The following is a 24,693-nucleotide window of genomic DNA, read 5'->3' on the forward strand; positions in this document are numbered from 1 at the left end:
AACACGCCCTAACTCTGCCTGCCTTTCAAATAAATAAATCTTTAAACAAAAATAACACAGCCTTTGGATTTACTGGATTGTCTCACTCTCTGTCTACCCCAGCAGGAAATTATTTCCAATTGCCAGGAAAGAATTTTTGAAATTTCAGATCCTTTTTGAAAAATGCCCCCTTGTCCTTTCCCAGAGCAGTCGGGGAGTCCTATAGGTGTCTGACGCTGATGTCACGCGGCAGAAAGAGGGAGTCAAGCTCAAGGGAAATGGAAGACATCCTGCGCATGGGTTTGGGGGCTGGGGCTGCAGGTTTAGGTCTGGCTTGGAGCTGGTGGGTTGGCAGAGCCGATGCGGCCCCCTTCACTGCCTCAGCAGCCAGGCCTAAAGTCAAGAACCAAAGGACATTGAAGAAGGGACAGATGGAGGCAGGTCCCAAGTCCTAGCCCAGGACAGGAACTTCAACCCCCCTCCGCCCTCAGAGGCAGCGCGTCTGTTTCTCAGCTGAGGAGCTCAGCTGCCTTCCTGACTTCTCAGTGGTGTCTGGGAGTCTTTGAGAGAGTCTCTGGATAGGCAAATGCTCCAGGACGATGACCACTTTGTGTGTGTCACACTTCTGGATGTACACAAGTACTGTTAATATTGCCAGGTGCACCTGATGCAGGAGGATTCATCCCCCTCCCAGTCGCCCCCTGAGCTCACTCTGATGCCTCCCTGCCCAAAAGGGGGTGGTGCACCTGCCCTTCCTTGCTAACATTCTGTCAGTACATCAGCAGAAAGCGCAGAAGAGAAACCTCGGCTTTGGCTGTGCCAGAAACGTGTGCTGTGTTGGAGAAAAAAACACATACTTGCCTTTGTGATTCTGATGGCTCTTACAAAGACCATGGCTCAAAGGAGTCTCAAAGGAATAAAGCTGTAGAAGGGGAATGGGCATCCCAGGCAGGTGTTCTGAGGGGGCTGGTGGAGAGAGAGAGGACATGGGGGCAGCTGGAGGGGCCATGTGATCTGCAGCCCCAGAGGAGTGTGGTTCAGGGTGGAGATGCAACGTGGGCAGTCCCCAGTTCAGATCTGGTGGAGACGGAAGACTCCAGAATCATAGCATTAGGGGCAGAGAGAAGCAGAAGCCAGCAGGTGCAGCTGAAGTAAGGTTCTATGCCCTGAGAAGCCGAGGCGCCTTGGCTGAGATGTGACCCTTGGCCGTCTTGGTGCTCAGAGAGAGTGAGAGTCGTGGTGACCGATAAGCTGAGGAGGGCAGGTCGACTCCAGGACTAAAAGACGGCTCACAGGGATGAGGAGAACCAAAGCAGGAGCGCTTTCTTGAGTCACTGAGACTTTGGGATTCAACAACTAGGACCATCCCCTGAAGGGTTTGGTACGCATGTAGCCCCATACTGTTCTGCACTAGCGACTTGGCATGCTATGTGCCCGTGGCCGTCTGGCCTCCTGCAGGCTGGTCGTAAACTAACTTCATCTGCTCTGGCATCTGGGCTACATTTTTCCCTGCCCTGTGCGTGGCTGTAGGTCTCAGCCTCTCCACAGCCTGTGCTCCCCTGTACTTGCTGCTGTTGGTCCACGGGGCAGGGCTCTGGCGATTCTTCCCGTAATAAAATTGCCTTCTTGCTCAGAAAAGAGCTCAAGGGGGCAATTCTAAGAAACTTCTTCTAGGTGAGAAATGGGGTGGAGAGTCCTTGGGCCTTCCGACAGCTTGGCCAGCTCTGCACACTGGATGCTGCCAGCAAGTGTGGCGAAGCAGGGACGAGGGGCGGAGCTGGTACCCATGGCCACTGCGGGAGCTTCCTGGACATCCTTGCTATGGCCATCTCTTCCCTCTTCCTCTCCTACAGTATAGTGTTGCGGGGCACTGCAGTATCTCTTTGAATGACCCTGGTGGCTTATGGGACGTTGGCTGCAGACCACCTGTGACACACCATGCTGCATGGGATGATGATGGCGCGGAGAGGAAAGAGGTCTGAGGTCACACTCGCCTGCCTCCTCCTGGCCACAGCAGGCTGCTTTGCGGACTTGGGTGAGTAGTCTCCCTACCTTTCTCAGCCCTTAAAATGCTTTGCCCCTAATGCCCAATGGATGCATCAGGTACCCCACAGTACTTAAAAGTCTGCCGAAGTAACCTTTTATTCCCATGGGCTCTCGGGGCACACTCAAGAATCCAGAATGAGATGGGATCGTGACAGCGTTACTCATTCAACATAGACCAGAGGAGGAAGCACCATCATCATCATCGTCACACAGCAGCCTTTTTTTGCGTACTTAGCAACTGAGATGATGGCACGCTGCTTACATACATTGTTTGTAAGCCATGACAACCCCATGATGCATGTGAGCTTGGCCTTATTTTATGAAGACAGTTTCAGGCAGGCTGGAGTCACGTGGCTCAGGAGTAGTGGCACTGGGATCAGACCCAGGTGTGCCCACCTGCAAAGCCCAGGCTCGTACCTGCCTCGGAAAGCTGCGTCCTGGGAGCAGAGCCAGGCCGGGGCCCGCCCAGGGGAGCTGACTCATTCAGAGGGTGATCACCTCCGCCTCTGGTGCTCGGCCCCCGGCGGCTGTGGGCACTGTGCTCCTGGCAAGGGGATGCTGGCCGCTTCGTGGGCATGGCTGTTCATTGCTGCCTCCCTCTCCTCCCTCCAGATGAGGTCCCCCAGGTCACCGTCCAGCCTGCGTCTACTGTCCAGAAGCTCGGCGGAACTGTGATTCTGGGCTGCGTGGTGGAGCCCCCGTGGATGAACATAACCTGGCGCCTGAACGGGAAGGAGCTGAATGGCTCCGACGACGCTCTGGGCGTCCTCCTCACCCGCGGGACCCTCGTCATCCCTGCCCTCAGCAACCACACCGTGGGGCGGTACCAGTGTGTGGCCCGGATGCCCGCGGGGGCTGTGGCCAGCGTGCCAGCCACAGTGACACTAGCCAGTGAGTCTCTCCCTTGCTCCACCCGCTCCCCTTCTCCCTTCTCCCCCACCATTCGTATTGCACCCCAGAGGGGGCGTCACCACTAAAATTGCAAAGCAGAGGGCAGCACCTGCCTGATAATCCCCATGTTGGGGGTGGGGGGCACTGTGCCCTGCTGGGCGGGGGAGGGCGTCCCTCTGAGCAGAGAGATGTCCAGAACGAGTGTCTGTAGCGAGGGCAGCCGGGGAGCGTCCTGCCGATCTGTTTCTGAGGTCCTCGCAGCCGGGCCGTGCTATGCCTTTCCAGTTAGTTTTTGTGTGAGGTGGGCTGGGCCAGCTGTTTCCTGGCCGCCCTCTGTCTCTCTCTCAACTCCATTCTCACAGTGGTTGTAGCCAGAGCTATGTGTGGTCTGAACAAAGCCTGCCCCTCCTGGACTTGGCCTCCTGTCTCTCTATGAGGGGCGGGCATAGTCCACATGTCGGACAGAAATGTTAGAACATGAAATGGAAACTGCTTACAAGGAAGGGGTAAAGGGAAGAGAAATGAGAAAGGGATGAGGACACAGTTGGAACCAAGGAGAATGCTAGAAGACGGCATATCATGCTACCTTTGTTTTTGTTTTTGTTTTCTGGAGTTTTACTGTTCTTTATGTTGTTGCACTTGCTGTAAGAGAGTTGGTTAAAATCATTATGTCTATAGACATTCTATTTGTGGTGCAGATCCAGTGTTCTCTCTGATCTCTATTTCCCCTGATTATTACATTACAAATAACAGAGGTCCTCGGGCCAACCTATGAAAACCAAGGGCTGGGGCCGGCGCTGTGGCATAGTGGGTAAGGTGGCTGCCTGCAGTGCCCACCTCCCATATGGGAACTAGTTCGTGTCCCAGCTGCTCCACTTCCGATCCAGCTCTCTGCTGTGGCCTGGGAAAGCAGTGAAAGATGGCCCAAGTCCTTGGACCCCTGTACACACGTGGAAGACCTGGAGGAGGCTCCTGGCTCCTGGCTTCTGATCAGCCCAGCTCCAGCCATTATGGCTATTTGGGGAGTGAACTAGCAGATGGAAAACCTCTCTGTCTGTCTGTCTGTCTCTCTCCCTGCCTCTGCCTCTCTCTAGCTGCCTTTCAAATAAATAAATAATTCCTTAAAACAACAAAAACAAGGGCCAAATAGCTTCTGAGGTCCCCCAAACTGAATAATTGTGGTGAATCCCAGTTCCATGCATTTGTTGCCAGATTATCTCCATGACAGCTCTTATTTCTCCTTCTTTTTCTATTAAATTTGGATTTATTTATTTTCATCTACTTGAAAAACAGAGCAATAGAGAGAATGAGAGACAGAGAGATCTTGCATCTGCTGGTTTCTTCCCAAATGCCCACGACAGCCAGGTCTGGGCCAGGCCAAAGCCAGGAGCCTGGGACCCCATCTTGGTCTCTCACGTGGGTGGCAGAGACCCAAGAGCCACCATCTGCTGCCACCCAGGAACATTAGCAGGAAGCTGAATCAGAAGTGGCATAGCCAGGACCCGAACTAGCACTCTGGTATGCGAGTGTTCCAAGTGGCAGCCCTATCCGCTGTACCATGATGCCTGCCCCTCTTCTAAAAGTGAGGCATAGTTTTTATAAAATTACTTAGGTATATATTATCAAGATCTAAAGGAGTAAAGCTATGGCCAAGTGACTCAAGACATGCACAGCTAGGAGAGGAACTGTGTCTGGAACAGTTGTTTTTAGTTGCCACTGTGGTTACCCTACAAAGTCTCAGTGTGTTGGACCAGACTGAAGTGAGAATCTGACAGACGGCCTTTAGGTATGATTTCCACTTGGGTGTACTCCAGCTCAGGCACAAAACAAGGGTTCTTCACGGAACGCTGAAATCCGTCCATAAGTTTCCATGAACGTTTTTGAAGCCCCCTCATTTGCATGGATTTCAGGTTTGTTTTTTTTTTTACATTAAAATAGACTTTTAATTTCATTTTCTACAAACTTCCTGAAGTTCCCTGTGTGTATGTTATCTGATTATCTACCCATTGTACAGACGAGGGACATGAGGCTGGATGGATCTAATGCACTCCTGAAGCCCGCAGAGCAGTCCTACTACCAACCCTCCTGTGCTGAGCCTGTAGCCAAGAAATAGACTGAATTCTCTCCAACCCGGCCCCTTCCCTGGAGCCTGATGTGTAAGAAACCTGGACACTTGTTGACTTTACTGGTGTTAGGATTTAACTCCAGGAAGATTTCCAGGGCGTGTCCGCTCATGACCTAGTCCCGACAGTCCTGCTTTGGGCTTCCATATCACCATCATCATCATCACCCTCGTGGATGACATGGTGCAGGGAGCTCAGCCATCCCAATCGTGGGTCATGCCTGAAGCAGCAAACCTCTGGAATGCAGCTCTCTCACAGTCGGCTCTGGTGCCTGGGGTGCGAGAGGCCTGAGTCCTGTGAGAAGGCGAGCGATGGGGAGTAGGAAAGCAAGAGAGAAAAGCTCTCCTATCATCAGTGAGAGTGGAATGGAGGCCGCCCGCTTGCACCGCTCTTGGAAAACAGTTAAGCTTCCTGCTCTTTGCTCAGGGGAAGGTAGAGCGTGTCCTCGGCTGTCTTCCTAAGGGGCCAGGCTGGCCCTGGGCTGCACCTGGCACCCCTGCCCACCAGGTGGGAGCCGCTCACCTCTGTGGCAGAAGGAGCACGCATTGAATCTGAGTGCTGGCCCTCTGGGGAGCTGACTACATGCTTAGGGATGGAGGCAGGGCCTGGGTGACCAACTGGCCCCCCCCAGCCAGGCCTATTTCTTGGGGGTGGGGGGCAGGGTGTGCCCGGAAGGCTTGAATGAGGAGAGTTAGGGAGGCGTCATCAGATCACATCAAGTGAGATGAGGTCAGAGTGACGATCACTGTCGTTATGCACACCCACCTTCACTTCTCTGTTTAAATGGTACTTGTATTATAGAACATTCAGAATACACCGGAAGTAATGTCTCCCCTCAGCCCATCAGCCACGCGCCAACTACCGTTATCATTTAGAGTATAACCTTCCAACGTCTGTCCATACCCACTTTTACATTGCTGTGATGATGCTGTTGTGCCATTTCTAACCTTATTCCCTCTGCCTTGACATTGCAGCATAAGCATTTTCCATTGGCCTCCTGATGGTACTCCGCTTTTCCGCTGAGTATGCCATGCATCGAGTAAAGTACACGAAGTGTACAGATCTTTGGTGCACAACCCGATGCATTGGTATCATACGTGTGTATCCGTGGAACTGTCACTCCAGCATATCCCCCGGTGCCCCCCTCCCAGTTAATTTATCAGCCTGGCCCCCACCAGAGCACGATCCTAATTACCAATGGCCCTGGGACATGCTCTGAGTGCCTCTGCCGTCATGTACCGAGCCCTTTTCCTGTTGCTGGGCAATTAGGTCGCTTCCAGTTGTTCATTATTACAAATAAGGTCTGCCTTCAGCAAGGTTTGTGCCTTTCAAGGCTAATGTTGCTCATCGAGGAGAGAGATTTTATCTGCAGATGGTCAGCACGTGTCTGGAGACTCAAGAGGTTCCATAACCATTCATTTGTCCTAATTAGGAGCCCGCCTGAACGCCTGAACGTTTTATTGTCTGGAGAAGGGAGACTTGGAGAGGAGGTTTATTTTGGAGCCATCCTTTTGCTTCAAGGTGTATCTGGGTGAGAAGAGACAATTTACAGCCTTTATTTGAAAAACATTCCTGGCTGCTGCTTCCTCTGGTGCTTGGAGGGATCTGTGGTTGGCAGAGAGGACCAAGGGAAGCGTTTGGTTTCTGCCCAAGAAGGCACGGGGAGAGAAGGGGCTTGTGCAGAAGCCCAGCTCGTCTGTGCGAAAGCCAGGAGCTATTGGCTTGTCACGGAGACAGGAGTCAGGGTGAGATGTTCGGGCCTGACGAGAAGGAAGGAGGAGCGCTGGGAATGCAGGGAACGGGCTCAGGAGGCTGAGTCACGGAGAAGAGGGAGTTGGTGGAGTGGAACTGCAGCCTCCCAGGCCTGGAGGGAGCCGGCGATGGGGTGGCGGGAACGCAGGTGGGGGCCAGAGCAAGGGGTGCTGTCTTTGGATTCATGCCACTGGGGGATTTGGCCCCGACTCAGCAGTTAGATTAAGTTTCTGAAAGCACATTCCAGAGCAGAATGGGGGCTGTGTTTTGCCGGTTGGCTGCCGTAGGAGGGAGGCTGAGCCTGAGCAGTGGATGGGATTACCGAAGGCACGGTCTGCACTTAGAGGAAAGCTGCGCAGTGGCGTGCTGTGCCACACAGGCCTGCGTGCGTGCGCCTCTCACACACTCAGCACTGAAGACTTGCTTTTGCTCTTCTGCCTGCCTTCCTAGTTCATCCTTGCACAAAGCACTTGCTGTTTAGTCCACGTGGCTCGGTGCTGCCTGCTGCCTCTGACACCAAAGAGGATGGGGCCCAGGACCTGGCCTGAGGAGTCAGGGGTCTGGGGGGAGGCCTCTAGCCAAGGACTTCCCTGCACCAGGCCTCTGTTACCAACCTGAGTCATTCCCTTGGACTTCACCCTGACCTGGTGATACCAGCTTCTGGTGTTCAGGTGAAACAGAGCCAGAGGTTGAGACTCACCGGACGAGTCTGGCCTGTGCATTATCCCACCCCCACCCCTGTTGTGCTGGCCGCCTGGATGGCAGCGGCTTTCTCTCTCTCTGGACATGCCCGTCTCATTTGGCTTTGGAAGACTTGCTTATCCTGCCTGTCCTAAACCATGTGTTTGGTGAATCTCTCGGGGCGTGAATGTCTCACCTCAGATCACCTTGTCCAGTACGTGCTGCTTGAAGGGCTTTTCACTTTGGCCTCCTTTCTTCCACTTCCCTTTCCCTTTCTGTCCACAAGCGTTGCACCATTTGGCTCGGATGTTCCCACTCTGCCCCGATCCAGCACCAGATGCTGCCCAGGGAACACCTTACTCCTCCTCCCTGGAGCCCTCCTGGGCCTCCGAGCTTGTCCACACAGCACGGTGAGGTGTGGGACGCGCAGGCGGCTCTCTGTCCCGTGCCTCTGAGAACCTGCCACTCAAATCAACACCTGCAGAATCCTTCCCGTTTACTTTTTTTCCTGTTTCTTCACTCTTTTATTTTTCCCATCACTCCTAGGTCCCTGTCACAGTGAGAACTGAAGCAGGTGGTAACCATGTAGTTACACACAATTCCGTACCTGGGAATTTGAGCCCTCAAGCTAACTGGGAAGTCTTAGGGTGTCACTTGTGATGGAGAGCAGACCTGCACTCCCTCCCCAAGGCCTCAGAAGGGACCAGACGAGGCGGCCACTCCTGAACGGTCCTCTGTGACCACAGGGATCAGCTCCAGCACTCTAAGGAAAGGTCAGAAGGTGACCAGGGCCCTTCGTTACCATGATTTAATTTAGCCCGTGAATAAACTGAAAAACCGAACTGGCTTCAAATAAAAAATCCCGGGTTTAAGTCTTAGCTGTGCCACTTGAGGTTACGTGACTGAGGGCGAGCCACTTAATCTCAGCTTCCTCACCTGTGAAATAAACATACTAGTAATGAGATCATCAGGCTTGTGGGCTTTCTTGAGGATCCAGTGAGGATACGTAATAATGTTCGGAAGTATGTTAGAAATGAGGCTTTGTTCATTCAGCCGTTTGATCAGTGAGCATTTGCAGAGGGTCTGCATGCAGCAGGCTCTGGGGCCTGTGTCCAGCCCTGTGCAGCTCAGCCCCATCCTAGAAGCCCTTAGGAAGAGGGAGCCCCAGGTGTTGCAAAACTCCTGGGCATAACCAGAGCCCAGAGAGGGGACTGGCCTGGTAGGTACAGAGAACCTAACTCATTTCCTGTGGATTGCTCAGCTGCATGTATGTCTGCTCTCTGCAAGCCAGATTCCTGCCTCCGCCACCTTCCAGGGTAGCCATCACTGCATGGTTCTTAGTGTGTGTAGCCCACAGAACAGCTCGTTTATCCTGTGTAGGGTTCCTGCTGCCCTTGTTTCTACCCAGACGGCTGCTCCAGTTCTGCAAACAGAAGCCATCTCTCTTTTTTCTCAGCTCCCCTCACCTCTCAGCTCCGTCAGACACTTCACCAAGGTCACCTTGATTCTGACCCTGAACTAAAATAGGCCACTGGGGGCTGGTGTTAACCCACCAACTACAACTCTGGCTTCACGTCTCAGCTGCTCAACTTCCAGTCCAGCTCCCTGCTAATGTGCCTGGGAAAACAGTAGAAGGTGACTTAAGTTCTTGGGCCCCTGCAGCCACACGGGAGACCCACAGAAGCTCCTGGCTTCCGTCTGGCTCCTGCTCTTGCCATTGCAACCATTTCAGGAATTAGCTAGCAAATGGAAGATCTCTCTCTCTCTTCCTCCTCTCTCTGTGAAACTCTGACTTTCAATTAAATAAATAAATCTTTGAAGGAAAAAAATACCTTGGCAGCAACACCTAGTCTAGTGTTGGACCAAACGGTTGGTCAGCATTGTCTGGGAAAACCATCACCAACTACCACTGTCCACCTCACATATCCTGCTGCTGGGGTAGTTTAAGACCATGTCTCTTTGGAGGAAGAGATGAGATTTCTCCTTCAGCCCAGCTCCCGGAGTAATTGGCTCTTTGGACCAGTATGTTTCCACGGTGTGGTGGTCATTCTTTAACCTTTGTGAAGCCCTGAAAACTCCGGTCAGCCCTCTGGGAGCTTCCGATTGAAGCCTGGGGCACAGCGGCACCTCTGGAAGACACAGTACAGACACGGAGACCCTGTTGTCCTGGCCGCAGGAGCAGCTTCCAGAAGAAGCCCTATCGCCTGGGCCTGGGTCTACTGTTAGCAGTTGCTTTGGCCATAGGCATCTCAGAACCTAAAGACTTTCATCAGAGAAGACAAAAGTCCCAGTTCTTGGGGGTCGTCATCCTCAGAACTGGGGAGTGCTCAGCTTCCAACAGAGCATAGCATGACCTTCTCCTGGCCTTTGGGGATCTCATGGTCTAGTGGAGAAGGTGGGCTTCAGTAACACGTTCAGTAGCCATAAAGCAAGGCAGCCCAGGGGTCGTCTGACAGAGCCGGCAACAGATCTTAGTGACAGGTAGCATTCCTTTCAATTCCAAGGAGATCAAAGACTAGCAGGAATTTGAGCCTTGAAGAATGAGGATGGGGCGGCCTTTAGCGTGTTTCTGGTCCTCACCGAGTTTTCACAGGTAAATTGATCTCTCAGCATTGCCACTCAAACCTCAGCCCAGCATATGCCTGGGGTGCACAGCTCCCAGTGAGATGTTTTTGGTGGTGGCGTACCTGATCGAACCCTGATCTAGTCACTGGGCGATTGTCCGTCTCTTGCTATTCCAGCCTATTTCTCACTCCCTCACTGCTCCTCCGAGAATGGACATTTTCCAATTAAGAAAGGAAACCACAGAGTGTTTGCTTGCTCCAGCATCACTCCTGACCCTCAGTCTGCTGTGGTCCACCAGTGATGGGGACGCCGTGGCAAAACAAGAAGGAGCCGTTTGCTCCAAATTAGAAAAACATTTGTGCATTGGCCTGGACGTCCCGGGGAGTCCTCTGCGAGCCCTCTGCTTGGGGATGAAGAGGTGGCGGTGGGAGGAAGAGCTGGGAGAGGAAGGAAAACACAGGTGGCTTCCTGAGCTGCCCCAGGAGGGGTCGGGGTGTGCAGCTGAAGCTGTGGCTGAGTGGGCGTCCGCCTTTGCCAGGAGGGACAGATATGGCCCCACATGGGCCTCTCTCACTGGACGGCTAGCTTGAGCTGGACATTCAGCTGCACAATGCATTATCTGCATTTTGCTTCCCTAGCTGAGCAAGAAAATTACTCAAAGTTTAGATCCCAAAGGTACTCAGCAATTTGACTGTCTTAATAGGAAATGGCTTTATGCCCAAATCACATGAACCCTTTCTGTTGTCTGCTGGAAACAGAATTCACATCTCACAAGAATTTTTCCTGGTATTTGTTGAAATCTTCAAATAGCACTGGCAGTACTGATCCTGTTAGGCCTGGCACCAGGACCCAGACAGAGCTGTGGTCTGAGCTGTCTCTTCTCAGGGCAACTTGGCAATAAATGTCCTGTCCCAAACAGCCAGGGTTCCAATTCTCTACGTAGCAGTGGCTACTGTTCACCATAGGGACTTCAAATCCATGATGCATCTTCCACTAAGAACATGCTTAGGACTTCTAACCGAGCCCAGCCCCGGCCGCATCCTCAGCCCATTCTTTGCATGCACAGAGCCACGTGCTTAAGTCAAATCCCAGGTCCGTTTTCTAAGCAGCAGAAAAAAGGGGGAACCACATGGTGTGTGAATCTGAGTAGTCAAGATAAACTTTGAGGAGCCTTTTGCAGTAAAGGATTGATTAGTTTGTTGAAATTGTAGGAACTCTTTAGGGAATATGATGTAAGATGGTTTCTTAAAATCAGAAAGATGGAGTGCCTGGATTCGAGTCCTGGCTCCACCCCAGATTCCAGCTTTCCGCTGGTGTGGACCCTGGGAGGCAGCAGGTGATGGCCCAACTAGTTCAGTCCCTGCTATCCACAGGAGAGACTGGATTGAGTACCTGGCTCCTGGATTCAGGCTGGCCCAGTCCTGGCTGTTGCAAGCCCCAGAGAGTGAACTAACAGGAGATCTATCTTTGTCTGTTTCTGCCTCCCAAATAAATAAAACAGATAAAAAAAATTTTAAAGTGAAAAAGAGAAAAACCAAGAGAGCAGATGAGTCCCTTAGGTTTTCTCCTTTCTGTTGGAAGTCTGGTAGTTTCTGCTGTGAACTAGTTTTAAACATTTCTACCATTTTTGGAATCTGGGAATAACCCTGAGAACGAAACAGAATGATGAGTCTGTCGGGCAAATGGACAGAATGTTTACAGATTAAAGGGCTATCACTGAATAGTGAGACGAAAGCGCATGCAAAAGGGAAAGAAATTAGCTTGCTGAAGTGAAAGCGGCCTTGTTTCTCTATAGGGTGAGAGAGCTGCTTGTTTTCAGTGCGTGCGCTCCTGCTGCACTTAGCAACACCGGGTGGCTGCAGCAGCCACAGCAGAAACCTCCAGCCCCAGGGTGATGCTGGCTGCCTGTTCTGCCCTCTCGGCCCCACCTCCCATCTGCCCCTTGTCTCAGGAATGGCGCTGCAGCGGGCAACACCCTCCTCTCCATTCCCTTCCCCAGAAAGTCTCCACCTCCCTGGGATTTCCAGTTCCTTCTCCGTTCTCAAGACTCCGGTTTCTTCCCCTCTCTCGGAATCTTGTCTTGACCCCCTCAGCTTCCCGCGTCTGGCGCAGGGGCCCCTCTTCCGGTCATCCTGGTCTCCCTTCCGGTGCCTTCTCCTGCTGCAGCCTCTGCCCAGAGGCAGGAACTGGCGTTAGCCACCTCTGAGTAAGACAGGGTCTGACCCCCGGCAGGCCTTGGGTGAATGTCTAGAAAGAGGAAGACTCTGGGGAAAGGTGCCGAATGTAGGGTGTGCAGAAGATGAACACAGACTTCAGGATTGCTTCCCCAGATTCTGATTGCATGCAAGCCTCCAGGAGGTACACAGAAGAGAGCAAGTGGGAGCTGGGCTACAACAGGTTGAAGATCTCTGGAGACTCAAGAAGGGTTTAGAAAGACTGACGAGCATCGGAAGCTCAGAAGGCCAGTTAAGGGACATTGAGGCGTTCAGAGAGCTCTGGGGCCTGGGAGGGAGATGCTGGTGAGTGACTGTGGCTTCCTGTCCTCCCAGATCCCTCAGGGGCAGTGTCAGAGAGCGTGGGGGCTGGGCCCCACAGCCCCTGCTGCATTCCTGGTGGGAGCCCACGGGGGTCCTCGGTGTGTGGGCAGCAAGGGCGTTTGCAAGGGGCCCTGCTGCTCCCATGCGGAAGGCAGCTCTTCAGGGCCAGGCTCAGCCCTGTCCCCGGCTCTGAGCTGCTTCGCCTGTTTTCTCTCCTCTTGCTCTTCCTGTGCAGGCTGCCAGCCCCTGCCGAAGGCTGCGCCAGGATCCAGCTCCAGCTCTGCTGAGTCCAGACCACCAGGAGTCACATTAATTTTCCCATTGCTAAGTTTCTAGTTTATATTTGGATGATCAGAGAATTATGTGTGATGTGGGTTGCTGGCAAGTAAATCTTTTTTTTTCCTTCTTCCCTTTTTTCTTCTCTCTCTGTGTGTGTTTTCAAGCCATTTTGTTCCTTCATCTTGTCCAAAAGAAACTCCCTGGTTCTGCTCAGCAGCCCTAGCTCCTAGCCGCGCTGAAGTCAGATAAATGGGGCGGGCCACGACATCTCCTGTGTTCATCTGGCTGCCAGACTCGGTGGAGACGTGCCTCCCATCTTTGACTTGTCCTGGAGGATTAATCACATTGCTCATTCCCTTATGTATTTTTTTTTAATATTTTTAATTGGTTCAAGCCAAGAAATTCCTGAAGCCTTAGGCCAGTGTACTGCAAATCATTTAATGACATTGCAAAATAGGTTCTTTTTATTCCCTCTCTTTCCTCTCACGCTCCTCCCTTTCCACCCCTGCTCTCTCCTGCATTTGACTTTGATGCTTCTGCCCTCATCCTCCCGATTCGCAGCACTCTCCCCTGCTCAAATCTGGTTGCAAGCCCTCCCCCAACTCAGATGTATTTGGCATCTGCAAAGTTTTTTTTCTTTTCTTCCCCTCCCCATGGAGACTGTTTTTATTTAAATAAAAGAGAGCATGCCTTGCTTTCATCAGAAAGTGCGCCTGAGACATTTCATGTCATGTTTCCATGGCTGTCAGGAGAGCGCTCTGGAGCCAAAATTATTTGTGCGATTGGATAGGCTGGAAAAGAAAAAAAAAAAACAACAACAAAAGAGAGCAAATGTATTCGTCCACGGTCCTGGCCTGCACGGGGAGGAGCAGTACTGTTGTCGTCAGCTTCCTTTTTAAGTTTCTCTGTGGATGGCGGAGGTGGTGAGGACACCAGTCTCGGAAATTGTCCCATGCTGCCTTGTGTTGTCCTTATCTATCTTATCTATTAGATTAAAAGCTCCTTGTGGTTGAGAAGCTGAGAGCTTTTTTTGCTTTTTTTTATTTTATTTTTTTCTTTTTCTTTCCTACCATGCCTGGTATCACAGACACCGTGGCACCTGGCTGGCTGAACACATGAATCGGTGATGCCTGCTGGGGTTGCTGTCACATGCTGAGGACAGAATGTGTAGGTTTTGCCCAACTTTGTGGGCTGAAACAGGGTTAGGCTTCAGTGGTTCACGTGCCAGGACTACAGACTGCTCAGAAGGTTTACCCAGTGCCCAGATGCGTGGCTTTTTTGTGATGCTGGCCTGGGCCACAGTAACCCCATGCACTCACCAGGCACGAGGCGCTGCCCACTGCAGCCTCTACTCTGTGTCCTGGCGATGACTGTCGTGGTTCTCTGCTTAACGGAATATTCCATTTTGGAGGACTATCCTTGGAATCACGGTTCCTTGGGAAACTTGGGAGCTGAGAGCAGGTCGTGATTCCCTGCTCGTCAGAGAAGCAGCTAAGAGACAGCGGTGCTAGACCCCGCAGAGCCAGAGGCCCCGCAGCAAGGCAGTGCCAAGGACCCTTCACCTTCTCCGACTCCGCATCCAGGTTCCCCTGGGTAGCCCTGACCTGGAGGCGCCATCACCGGAGCTCTCAGGAGCCTTCCTTCCCTGCACCTGGGCCATCTCCCCAGACGCAGCCTGGGGTGCAGGGGAGCCCCGTGGGTCAGACTCTACTAGGGCAGGCTCCTTCTCAGTTGTACCTCATAAGCCACAGATGCTCAGGAAGCCACAGGGACAAGTTGGGGCTTGGGGGTGGGGCATGAGAGCTGGGGAATAGAATTCTCAGTCGGCCCAGAAACTTGCCCACGGCCCTGAGGCTGCGAAGCCAGGCCCGCAGCCTCGCCCAGGGAGCCCCGTGCAGTGTCTCGCCATCTGGGGGATCCCACCCAAGCCTGGGCAGATGAGTACAGGCTTGTCCTGTGATCCCTGAGAGCAGGCATGGGGGCGGGACAGGACTGGACGGCAGGGGAGGCTGCACAAGCAGGAGAGGAAAATTCACAGGAGCATCCGCCTAGCTCGTGGAGAAGGGGTGTCGGGGGCTCCTCGCAGTGTTCAGCTGCAGGTGCCCTCTTACCTGAGGCTTAAACACAATGGAACTTTGATTTGCAGCCTAAGGGCCCTCAAAGGCAATGGTTTGGCTTATGGATTACAGAGGTTGTTTAGTGGAGACTCAGCACACCTGTGCCTGGACATGTCAGGTCCATGCAAATCAAGGGATAAAGCTACTTGTTAAGATTGGACACTTTGGGTTAGGAGGATGCATGAACATATACCAGGTACTATGATTTTTTAAAAAGATTATTTATATGAAAGGTACTCAGAGGTAGAGAAAGAGAGAGAGAGAGAGACTGAGAGGTCTTCCATCCGCTGGTTCACTCCCCAATTGACCACAACAGTGGAGCTGTGTTGCTATGAAGCCAGGAGCCAGGGGATTTTTCCAGGTCTCCCACACGGGTGCAGGGGCCCAAGAATTTCTTGGGCCATCTTCCACTGCTTTCCCAGGCCATAGCAGAGAGCTGGATTGGAAGTGGGGCAGCCGGGACTCAAACTGGATGCCAGCACTGCAGGCAGTGGCTTTACCCGCTACGCCACAGATACTATGATTTAATTCATAGCTCTCCTGGGATTTTTATCAATGGGAGAAGAATAGAGACCAGAGGCAACCTGTGAGAAGGAAGCATAGAACACATCACAGAATGTGTGTTTGGACAGATCCCATAACCTGTGCTACTGAAACCGTGACCGATATATACATCTTCCCTCTGGAAACCGGGCAGTTTCTCAAAAAACACAAAGTTCTGTGCTGGGCAGAGGTCAGCGATGGCCCCAGAGATCACAGCCTTCGACCTGGGGAGAGCTGAGTCTGCCTCCTGGCCTCTGACTTGATGTGGACAAGTTAACAAGGTAGCGAGAATGCTCAAAGACAGGATGTGAAAGGAGGGTGTGAGGGAAGGTAAGAGGATTAAAGCTGCGAAAACACGCCTCTAATGGATTTCTCAAACACACCAGCCAACAGGCAAGGGCAGGTGTCCTGTCAAACCATTTCCCCATGAAACCGGATCCAGCCTTCTGCCTTGGAGGCCTGCTAACCCCATTTGCAACTGAAGGGGCTGCCCCTGGTTCCCAGTGAGGCCCACTGAGAAGCCCAGGGACTCAGCCAGGAAACCAGCTTTGCAGCTCCAGGAGCCTGGGAACATTCTCTCTCCTTCATAGGGGGCCAGTGAGCGCTTGCATCTGCTGTGTCTGATGGCTGATTAGCCTGTTATTGATCACAAAGTCTCCATGCCTCCCTGGCTTCCTGCACTAGCAAAAAGGGTTCTCTTGATTTTTAGATCATTCATCACATCATTACTCTGCCTTTTATCTAAGAAACTCAAGTTTTACTCCTGCAGCCAAATTGAGAGTATTTATCTAGTGAAGCAATAGCTAAGGCTTAAGCTTAGGAGGCACAGGGAGGGGGTGGGGGTAGGGGCGAGGACCAAACTGCTGTTTATTTGTTTTGAAGCCAGGAAGGCTCGCCTGCCAGTCGGCCCTCGTGGGGAGTGGACGCCCAGCTGGGGTGCCCTTGGTGCTGCCTGCATGGGCTGTTGTGCACATGTTGGCATCAGAACAGAGGAGCTGTTGGTCCACATGACTGCCCGGTGCCCAGCAGCGTGCCTCCCCCTTCTGTCTGCACCAACAGAGCAGTTGTCAAGAGAGTGCAGCAGGAGCCAAGAGGGGCTTATGGGGGGTGGGGGCAGTGTTTCTAGCACCAGGTGCTGAGGTAGTGCCCGGATGAGCCCTCCATTTCAGTGAGCAGGAGCCGCTGGCCATTCAGATGGGGGTGGTGTTCTGGTGCCAAACTCCTCTCATTTGCCCACATCTTTCTTGCAAAATGTGCTGCTAGGTTTAAGTATATTCTAGCTGGAGGCAAATTTCCTTGGAATGAGGTAAAGAAAGGATGGAGGGGAAAAAAAAATTCTTGGTGGAGTAGTTTGGGATTTATTAGACCGTGGAAGAGCGTGCTTTTCAGCGCCCGAGGAGTTTTCCAGAAGCCTCTGAGCTCACAGCCCTCAGAACTCGCTCTGTGGGAGCCTCCTGGCTTGGCAGGTACAGGATGCACTGGCCTGAAGGAGGATTAAAGCCTTGGCATTTTTTAAAGCGAATTGCTTTTGAAAGCAAGTTGCCAGTATTTAGCTCAAATGCATTGAGCTCAGGCAAGCCTCCCGCCCCCCACCTCACCCCCCAGTCCAAATCTCCTTCCTCTCCAAGAGGCACAGGAGAGCTGGGCTGTGCAATTTGACCTACAAAATGAAATGGAGGGTCCTTTGTTCAAACATGACCAAGACTTGGCGGATGGTGACAGCAGAGTATTAAGCCGAGTGTTGGCTTCTTCAGATGTAGGTGCAGGGGTTCCGGCTGCGTGGCTTGGGCTCAGCTCTCCAACTTGGAGCATTCCGCAGAGATTTACAGAGTCCTGTCTATAGCTTAAGTAATGTGCAGTGGGCCTTGGGGTTGGAGCAGGGAGTGAACAATTAATGGGGTTCCCACTGGGAATTCGTAATTTAGTTAGAGTCAGATGTCACACAGAGAAAATTAAATAATGATAAAATAATTATTTAGAAGCTCAGGAGGCTCCCTCTCTTTCCCATTGCCCTCTCTGTTTCTCTACCTCTCAAGTAAAAATAATAGATAAGAATCTTATTAAAAGCCTAGGAGATTTGACACCTACCCAAAGAAGAGAATGCAAGAGGTAGGTGTCTCGCCTTGACCCTTGACCGTGGGCACCACTTGTTCAGCCTGGAAGGTGAGATGGGGCAGTAGATGTGAATTGGGCAGCCCATCACTGGTTGTGCCCCTCCACTCCTTGAATAACGTGCATTTCACATTCCACATTTATTAGACATGTTCCACCTCTTTCCTGTGACCCTGGAAGCAATCCCTCAAGAAATGTCCCCTTTGGAAAATAGCTTCTTTCGGCCTCCCCTTTAGAGCGTTCAGTGAACATTGGCTGTGCTGGGCCCTTGTCCTGGGGCTCACCATGGAGACCAAACGCAAGTAGGAAGTCTGAGTGCATCAGCAGCGTAAACCGGCAGCCCGCACCCAACTTGTGGGGCTTGGCTTCCGAGATACTTGCTCGTGCGGCACTGGCTGTGGGTCCATGTAGGCTGGGACCGGAGTTCAGAGGTCGCACACACAGACGTGCACCTGCAGGGTTCACGATCCCTGGGGTAATCAGAGGGACAGCCTCCCTCTCATGGCAACAGCAGAGCTCTCCTGTCCTGGTGTGGCTTCACCAGGAGCTTCGGGGAAGTTTGGTGAAGTGGGAAGCCGCCCGACCATGCTGGCCACCTTGATCCCAGGGCACTGCCACGGGGACAGCAGTTTGTGTTTCTTGCGTTCTCTGAGACTCCTGATTGCTCGCTGCTCCTCTTCCCTTTTTCCAGGTCTCCGGTGGAGACGACAACCCAGGCAGTTGTAGTCCTGCCTAGAAACGGCAGCAAGTGTGGATGCTGTCAGTACTCAGGGGCTGGGCAGAGTTTGAGTGTGGTCAGCATTTAGGGAGCTTGCTTCTCAAGTCCTCTAAGTACTTTTATGTACAGAGTGGGTGAAATATTTCACGCTTCATCTTAGACTCCGTTCCTCACAGTCTGGGAAGCCAGTCTCCTGTTTGGAGTGCGCTTTGTTGTATGAGTGGCGGCTCAGTGACTTGGCTCACAGGAAGAGAGAGCTGGTGCTTGGACTCTGTGTTTGGGAAACATCCTGCCCTTGTTCCAGATGAATCTCCGTCCTCTTCCCCGTTTAGATCCCAGTCTTCCTCCATGGAGCCACGCCCCGAGGAGCGAGGATTGCACTCTTGTGTCGGGATTCAGGGGTGCTGCCTCTTACCTTGGGATATCCCTCTTTGCCTTGGAGAACCCTTGGGGTTTCCACAGAGTCCCTGCCTCATGTCGGAGGGAGGATTAGCTATGACCTAGAGTGTAGCTCCTGGGTAGCAGGACGTGGCCGTCTGGTTATAGCCATGGCCAGCAGTCACGTGGGGCATCTCGGGCCTGACTGTTCACTGTGGCTGTTGGATTGACCCGCAGAAAAGACATCATCTGCATTCTCTTTCCTTGTCCCCCTCAGTCTGCATTAGCTGAGCTTCCTGACAGCTGTGCTTGCTCATTTGTACCCTGACCTTGACCCGGGGCGGATGAGCAGGGCCACCTGGGCCCTGGGTCTCAGCGAGACAGGAGAGGCACTTCCTGATGGAGTTCTTCAGGACTGCCTCCCCCCAGCTTATATGAGCATGAGGACCTCGGAGTGTGTCCTTTCAAACTCCTGGAGACACAGAGGCTGGAGGGAAGGACTCAGAGCAGACTCAGGCCCCTGACGGCCCACAGCATGTGAGGTCTTCTTTTATTTTTAAAGAGCTGCTTAGGGATGTAGCTTGCCTTTTCTTTCTTCCATTTCTAAAGTTTTATTATTTTATTTATTTGAATGGTGAGTATGTTTGTGTGCATGGTGGGCAGGGTGGGGAGAGGTGTGGGGGGTGGGGAGAGAGAGAGAGAGATTCTATCCACTGGTTTACTCCCCAAATACCTGCAACAGCCAGGAGCTGGGCAGGCTACAGCTGTCTCCAGAGTGAGCAGCAGCAGGAAATTGGATTGGAAGTAGAGCCAGGTCTTGAACCCAGGCCGCACCGCTGTGAGATGCGGGCAGCCTAAGCAGTGGCTTAGCCACTGCCCCACAGCAGCTGCCATGCATGTGAGATTTTGCAGATGTTTCTGTGACCAGGGACGCCAAAGCACCAGCTCACCCTCACGTCGCACGGTCGCTCTCCCCCATGAAGCCCCACCAGCACCTTCCCTCCTTTCTCCACAGATCTCCAGGACTTCAAGTTAGATGTGCAGCACGTGATTGAAGTGGACGAGGGGAACACCGCCGTCATCGCCTGCCACCTTCCCGAGAGCCACCCGAAAGCCCAGGTCCGGTATAGCGTCAAACAGGAGTGGCTGGAGGCCTCCAGAGGTGAGCGGAGTGGGCAAGAGCCCAGAGGCCAAGGTCTGGGCGCGAGCTGGCCTCCTCTGACCACCGCTGGCCCAAGAAAACGGAGTCAGCTGCTGCTGTCTCGCCAGCCCCGCAAACATGCTGCAGCCCTGCCCTTGTGCTGTCCAGCTGGTTAGCCCAGTAGGATCCTCAAGGCGGTGGCTTCCGATAAACAGGTCCTCTGCCCTTCGTGGGGAATGTCCCCATCCTTGGAGGCCCTGGTTCAGTGCATGGTTCCAGGGGCCCGGATGAGCCCCCTGCCACCCAGCACCATACACAGAAAGGCTCCTGACAAAGCCAGCGTCCCCAGGACTTGGGGCTTCCCTCGTGGGAGACAGAGCTCTTCCCCCCACAGCAGACAGCGCTGGTAGTGGATGTTAAGTTTTTTCTTCTGCCCACTTGCCTGGTAGTGGAGCTGTCCCAGCCTCCTGCTCAGGCCACAGTGGACACAGCATCAGGTCAAGGGAGGGCGGGTGTCCCACAAGACAAAGTTGCTACCACTGTATTCAAGGCCACATCACCTGACCTGGCCTGACCTCACAGCTCAACACATGTACCTTGTAAGATTTTTTTAAAGTAAGTCTTTCTGGTTATGCAACGAATGTATGAAGGGACTTCAAAAAGTCCATTGAAAAACTGAAATAAAAAAATCAGCTTATTTTGGTGCAAAAACCTTTTGGAATCCATGCATACATTTTTCGCATCATGCATATTCATGACCCTCTTGTCGACTCCTTGTATACATGGACTTCAAAATTGTTTTGCAATGAAACAGCATTAATTCCATTTTCCACAGACTCTCTGAAGCACCCTTGTAGGTTCATTGTAGAAAACTTACAAAATACAGATAGTGATTTTTATAAGGGTAAAGCCCTAATCCTGGCACTCAGAAGTAACTGGAGCGCCAGAGGGGAGGAGCCAGAGACCCCCGTCGTGCCCAGCAGAAGGTTGGCAGCAGCCTGGGCGACAGTGCCCCTCCCTCCATCTGGTGCTTGCCGAGGGAGCTCACACCTGGGTGGCCCAGCAGCAGGCAGGCACCAGGCTTGGTGATACCACGACTCCCTGGAGAGGCCCCCAGGGCACCAGTGCTCCGCCTGCCAGGGAGCTGACCACCACCCAGCTGCTGGGATGTCCAGAAGCTGGGAATCTGTCTCCTGTCCACCCCCACCCCATGGCAGCCCTGGCCAGCAGCAGATGAGCCTGATAAGCCAGTGATGTGCAGGGAAGGGGTTCCATGACGTCTATAGAGGGAGCAGTGCTTGGGGGTCAGAATATTCCCCTCCACTAACAGAATTTCCATAGAGAGGCGGCTCAGAGCCGTGACGATGACAGACTGACAGGAAGTGCCAGAACCAACTCTGACCTTGGGAGCTTGCAGGAATGGCTATGTCATCTCCCCTGTGAACAGCACAGGCCCCTGGAAGCTCGCAGGAATGGCCATGTCATCTTGCCTGTGAGCAGCACAGGCCCCTTAATCCCTGCAGCAGCTCTGGGACAACATTCTTTATGCCTCCTTGCTAGTAAAGAAACAGCATCAGAGAGGTTAACTAACTTGCCCAAGATCACACAGTTAGTACCCTGCAGAACCAGAGCTTGAGCCCAGATCTGGCTGACCCCAAACCCTGCATCTTTTCCATATGCATAGCTCCCTTTAGAAGAGTAAAATGCTCTTCCGTAGGTAGACACTGAGGGAGTAGCCAGTTGGCTAGTTGGTTCCCCTCCTTGGCACTTCTGTCCCCCTTGGTGCAAGGCTGTCTGGGGACACTAGCATATTAGGTTTGCAATTCAGGTACATGAACTCTTGGCTCTTGCCCTGCCTGTCCCCCAGCCCCCATCCCATGCCCCTGACTTCTGGGCCATCTTCTGCTGTCTCCAGGGTGAGCAATAGCAGGACACTGGATTGGAAGTGGAGCCAGGACTCGAACCCAGGCACTGTTCTGGTCCCAGACTCATCCCTATTTCCCTCTTCCTGCCCTTTGCACAGATAACTACCTGATCATGCCGTCAGGGAACCTGCAGATTGTAAACGCCAGCCAGGAGGACGAAGGCATGTACAAGTGCGCCGCCTACAACCCAGTGACCCAAGAAGTGAAAACCTCTGGCTCCAGCGATAGGCTGCGCGTGCGCCGTAAGGGCTGGATTCACCTGCTGGACAGTTGGGGGAAGGGAGGGTGACCGTTGATGGGGAGGCCAGCAAGGCTGGGATGGGAGGTGGGAACCTGGGGGTGCCACAGTCCCAGCTGCAGTTCTGGTTCTCGCGGCGACGTCTGCCCTCAGTGGCCTGGGCAGTTGTCTGTGTTTGTGGGCCATCCCCTTCCTCCTGCCCCAAGAGGTCTCCTTCACTGTGTTGCTCTGTGGCTACAGTCTGCTAGGATGTGTGTACTGGGGCAGGTCACGATATCAACCTTGAAAAGGAGCCGTTGGGGAGGCCTCGAGGCCTGCTGGCCTGCTGTTGTGCCCTGCAGAGCCAGGCCGGGCCACACTGTCTGCCCGCATCCCCTCTGGTGGAAGTCCGCAGAGGCCCACATGCTTCCTAACGAATAAAGAAACCTCAGCCCTGTTCCTGGGTCCCCGCACAGTCAGTGGAGTTAGTTCTCCCAGTGGCCACAGAGCTGGATTTGCCATGAGGCTAATGACTCTGAACTTCGGTGGCCCTTCACTGGCCCAATTCCATTCCTGGAATCTTGATTCCTTTTTCTTGAGGTTGGCCTTGCAGACTGTGTAGGTGACAGGATTTACAGAAGTGCCTCTGCCCGTGGTTGGCACATAAATGAAAATCCTGCGCAGTCCCTGGGCTCCTGGCAGGTGTGTGCGGAAGGCAGTACGTTTGGGAGCAATGTGCCTTTCCATAGGTCCTACGCAGTTTCTTCGCCGGCCTTGAAAACAGGCTACTGCTTTCTCAGCCGAGCACCTGGGGAGGTGGTTAACCTGTGCCCGGGGGCGCTGCAGTCTGAGCCGTGGGTCCTGTTTACTCAGTGAGCAGCGAGTTGCTCGTTGTGAGATGCTCACGGCGTGCGAGAGATGCTCAGAGCGTGGCAGCTCCCGGCCCCACCTCAGCCTGGGCTTCAGGACACATGAACTGCGTGCAGGCAGCAGAGTCACCTGCAGCACCTCGGTGGTACCTCTCTGCACACCCTCATCTCTCTCGTACTTCTTAACTCATGCCAGCTGTCAGCGGACGAAGACACAGGGAGGTTAAGTCACTTGCCCTGTTTCATGTTTGATCCCAAATCCATGCTGTCCGGCACCTTCCTGTGGCTGGGCCACCTGCAGCAGGCAGGAAGCCCGGGGCCCACAGGCTGTGTCCCCTCTGCAGGCTCCACTGCCGAGGCCGCCCGCATCATCTACCCCCCGGAGGCCCAGACCATCATCGTCACCAAAGGCCAGAGCCTCATCCTGGAATGTGTGGCCGGCGGGATCCCCCCGCCCCGCGTCACCTGGGCCAAGGATGGGACCAGTGTCACTGGCTACAACAAGACACGCTTCCTCCTGAGCAACCTGCTCATTGACCCCACGAGTGAGGAGGACTCGGGCACCTACCGCTGCATGGCTGACAACGGGGTCGGCGCGCCTGGCGCCGCCGTCATCCTCTACAATGTCCAGGTGTTCGGTGAGTGCCTCCTGTGCACCGTCCACTCCTCCATCTCCACTGCTTCTGGATGCGTAACCCAGGCTGAGGCAGGCTGTGAAAGGCCACACGAAGAGTGACTTGCATGGGAGACCCCCCCACACACTGCACGTGCGCTGCAGTCCTAGTTCCCCTTTTAGCATCTTTCCTATCCCGACACCGATGGAGGGGACCCAAGACCATTCCCTCCCTCAACCCCTGCCCGTTAGGACAAATCAGGAGCCGCCGGGAAGGTGGGAGCCTCCCCATCCTGTGTCTGCTCCCGGCCTGTCTGGCCCTGGGATGGGAAGACGCAGGCCTCCTCAGCTCTGCTCTGGTCTCCCGGCAGAACCCCCCGAGGTCAGCGTGGAGCTGTCCCAGCTGGTCATCCCGTGGGGCCAGAGCGCCAAGCTCACCTGTGAGGTGCGTGGGAACCCACCGCCTTCTGTGCTGTGGCTGAGGAACGCCGTGCCCCTGGCCGCCAGCCAGCGCCTGCGGCTGTCCCGTGGGGCCTTGCGTGTGGTGAGCGTGGGGCCTGAGGACGAAGGCGTCTACCAGTGCATGGCCGAGAATGAAGTCGGGAGCGCCCACGCCGTGGTCCAGCTGAGGACTGCCAGGCCAGGTGAGTCTGTACACTCGCCAGACCCTTAGCACCAATGAAATCCAATTTAAATTAGCCCAAGTATAGAAAATCGATAAAAGTACCTTTCATTTCTAGATTCCAGTATACATTAACTTAACATGTCACTATGAAAACAAGCAACTTAACTGTTGTATGTAAAAAAAAAAAAAAAATTTTTAAAGAAAATTTTTTAGTTTGGAAAATCTGTGCTTCTAGGGTTCCGTGGAACCCAATTTGACAAGCACTGTTCTGGAGCAAAGAAAAGCAAGTTTGTCTTCCTCCACCTGGTTCAGTCCAGCTCTGTGGACTGAGCAGTTCCGTTGTGCTTGGCACTGGGCTAGGCTGTGTCGGGGTGCAGGGCCACGTGACAGAAGCCCTCCCCTCGAGAACCTCCCTCGGGAGGAGCCAGGTCACCAATGACCCAGTTTGGGAAAAGAGCAACAGCAGGTGTAGTGCGGGGCTGCGTGAGCATCAGGAGCTGGGGAGGGGCAGGGGAGGAGACCGTGCTGGCCAGGCTGCCCCCGAGTCCTCCGCTGGCCTCATGTCTGCGGAGGCCCATGGCG

General features: G+C 53.5%; 1 protein-coding gene across 5 annotated transcripts in view; it reads left to right on the plus strand.

Moving 5' to 3' along the window:
• The window catches only part of BOC (BOC cell adhesion associated, oncogene regulated), a 77,854-nt gene that overhangs the window by 39,741 nt on the left and 13,420 nt on the right, over positions 1-24,693 (plus strand). For all 5 annotated transcript variants that reach the window (XM_008266938.5, XM_089331651.1, XM_002716699.6 and 2 more), the window contains 6 exons: positions 1,833-2,014; positions 2,638-2,916; positions 19,737-19,883; positions 21,886-22,029; positions 23,218-23,511; positions 23,858-24,130. In XM_008266938.5, coding sequence (XP_008265160.3) covers positions 1,918-2,014; positions 2,638-2,916; positions 19,737-19,883; positions 21,886-22,029; positions 23,218-23,511; positions 23,858-24,130 — 1,234 coding nt within the window. In that variant the 5' untranslated portion in view covers positions 1,833-1,917. The remainder of the gene's footprint in view (positions 1-1,832; positions 2,015-2,637; positions 2,917-19,736; positions 19,884-21,885; positions 22,030-23,217; positions 23,512-23,857; positions 24,131-24,693) is intronic.

The sequence above is a fragment of the Oryctolagus cuniculus genome, chromosome 4 (genome assembly GCF_051225735.1).
Source record: "Oryctolagus cuniculus isolate XC-2025 breed Fujian yellow rabbit chromosome 4, ASM5122573v1, whole genome shotgun sequence".
Lineage (NCBI taxonomy): Eukaryota > Metazoa > Chordata > Mammalia > Lagomorpha > Leporidae > Oryctolagus > Oryctolagus cuniculus.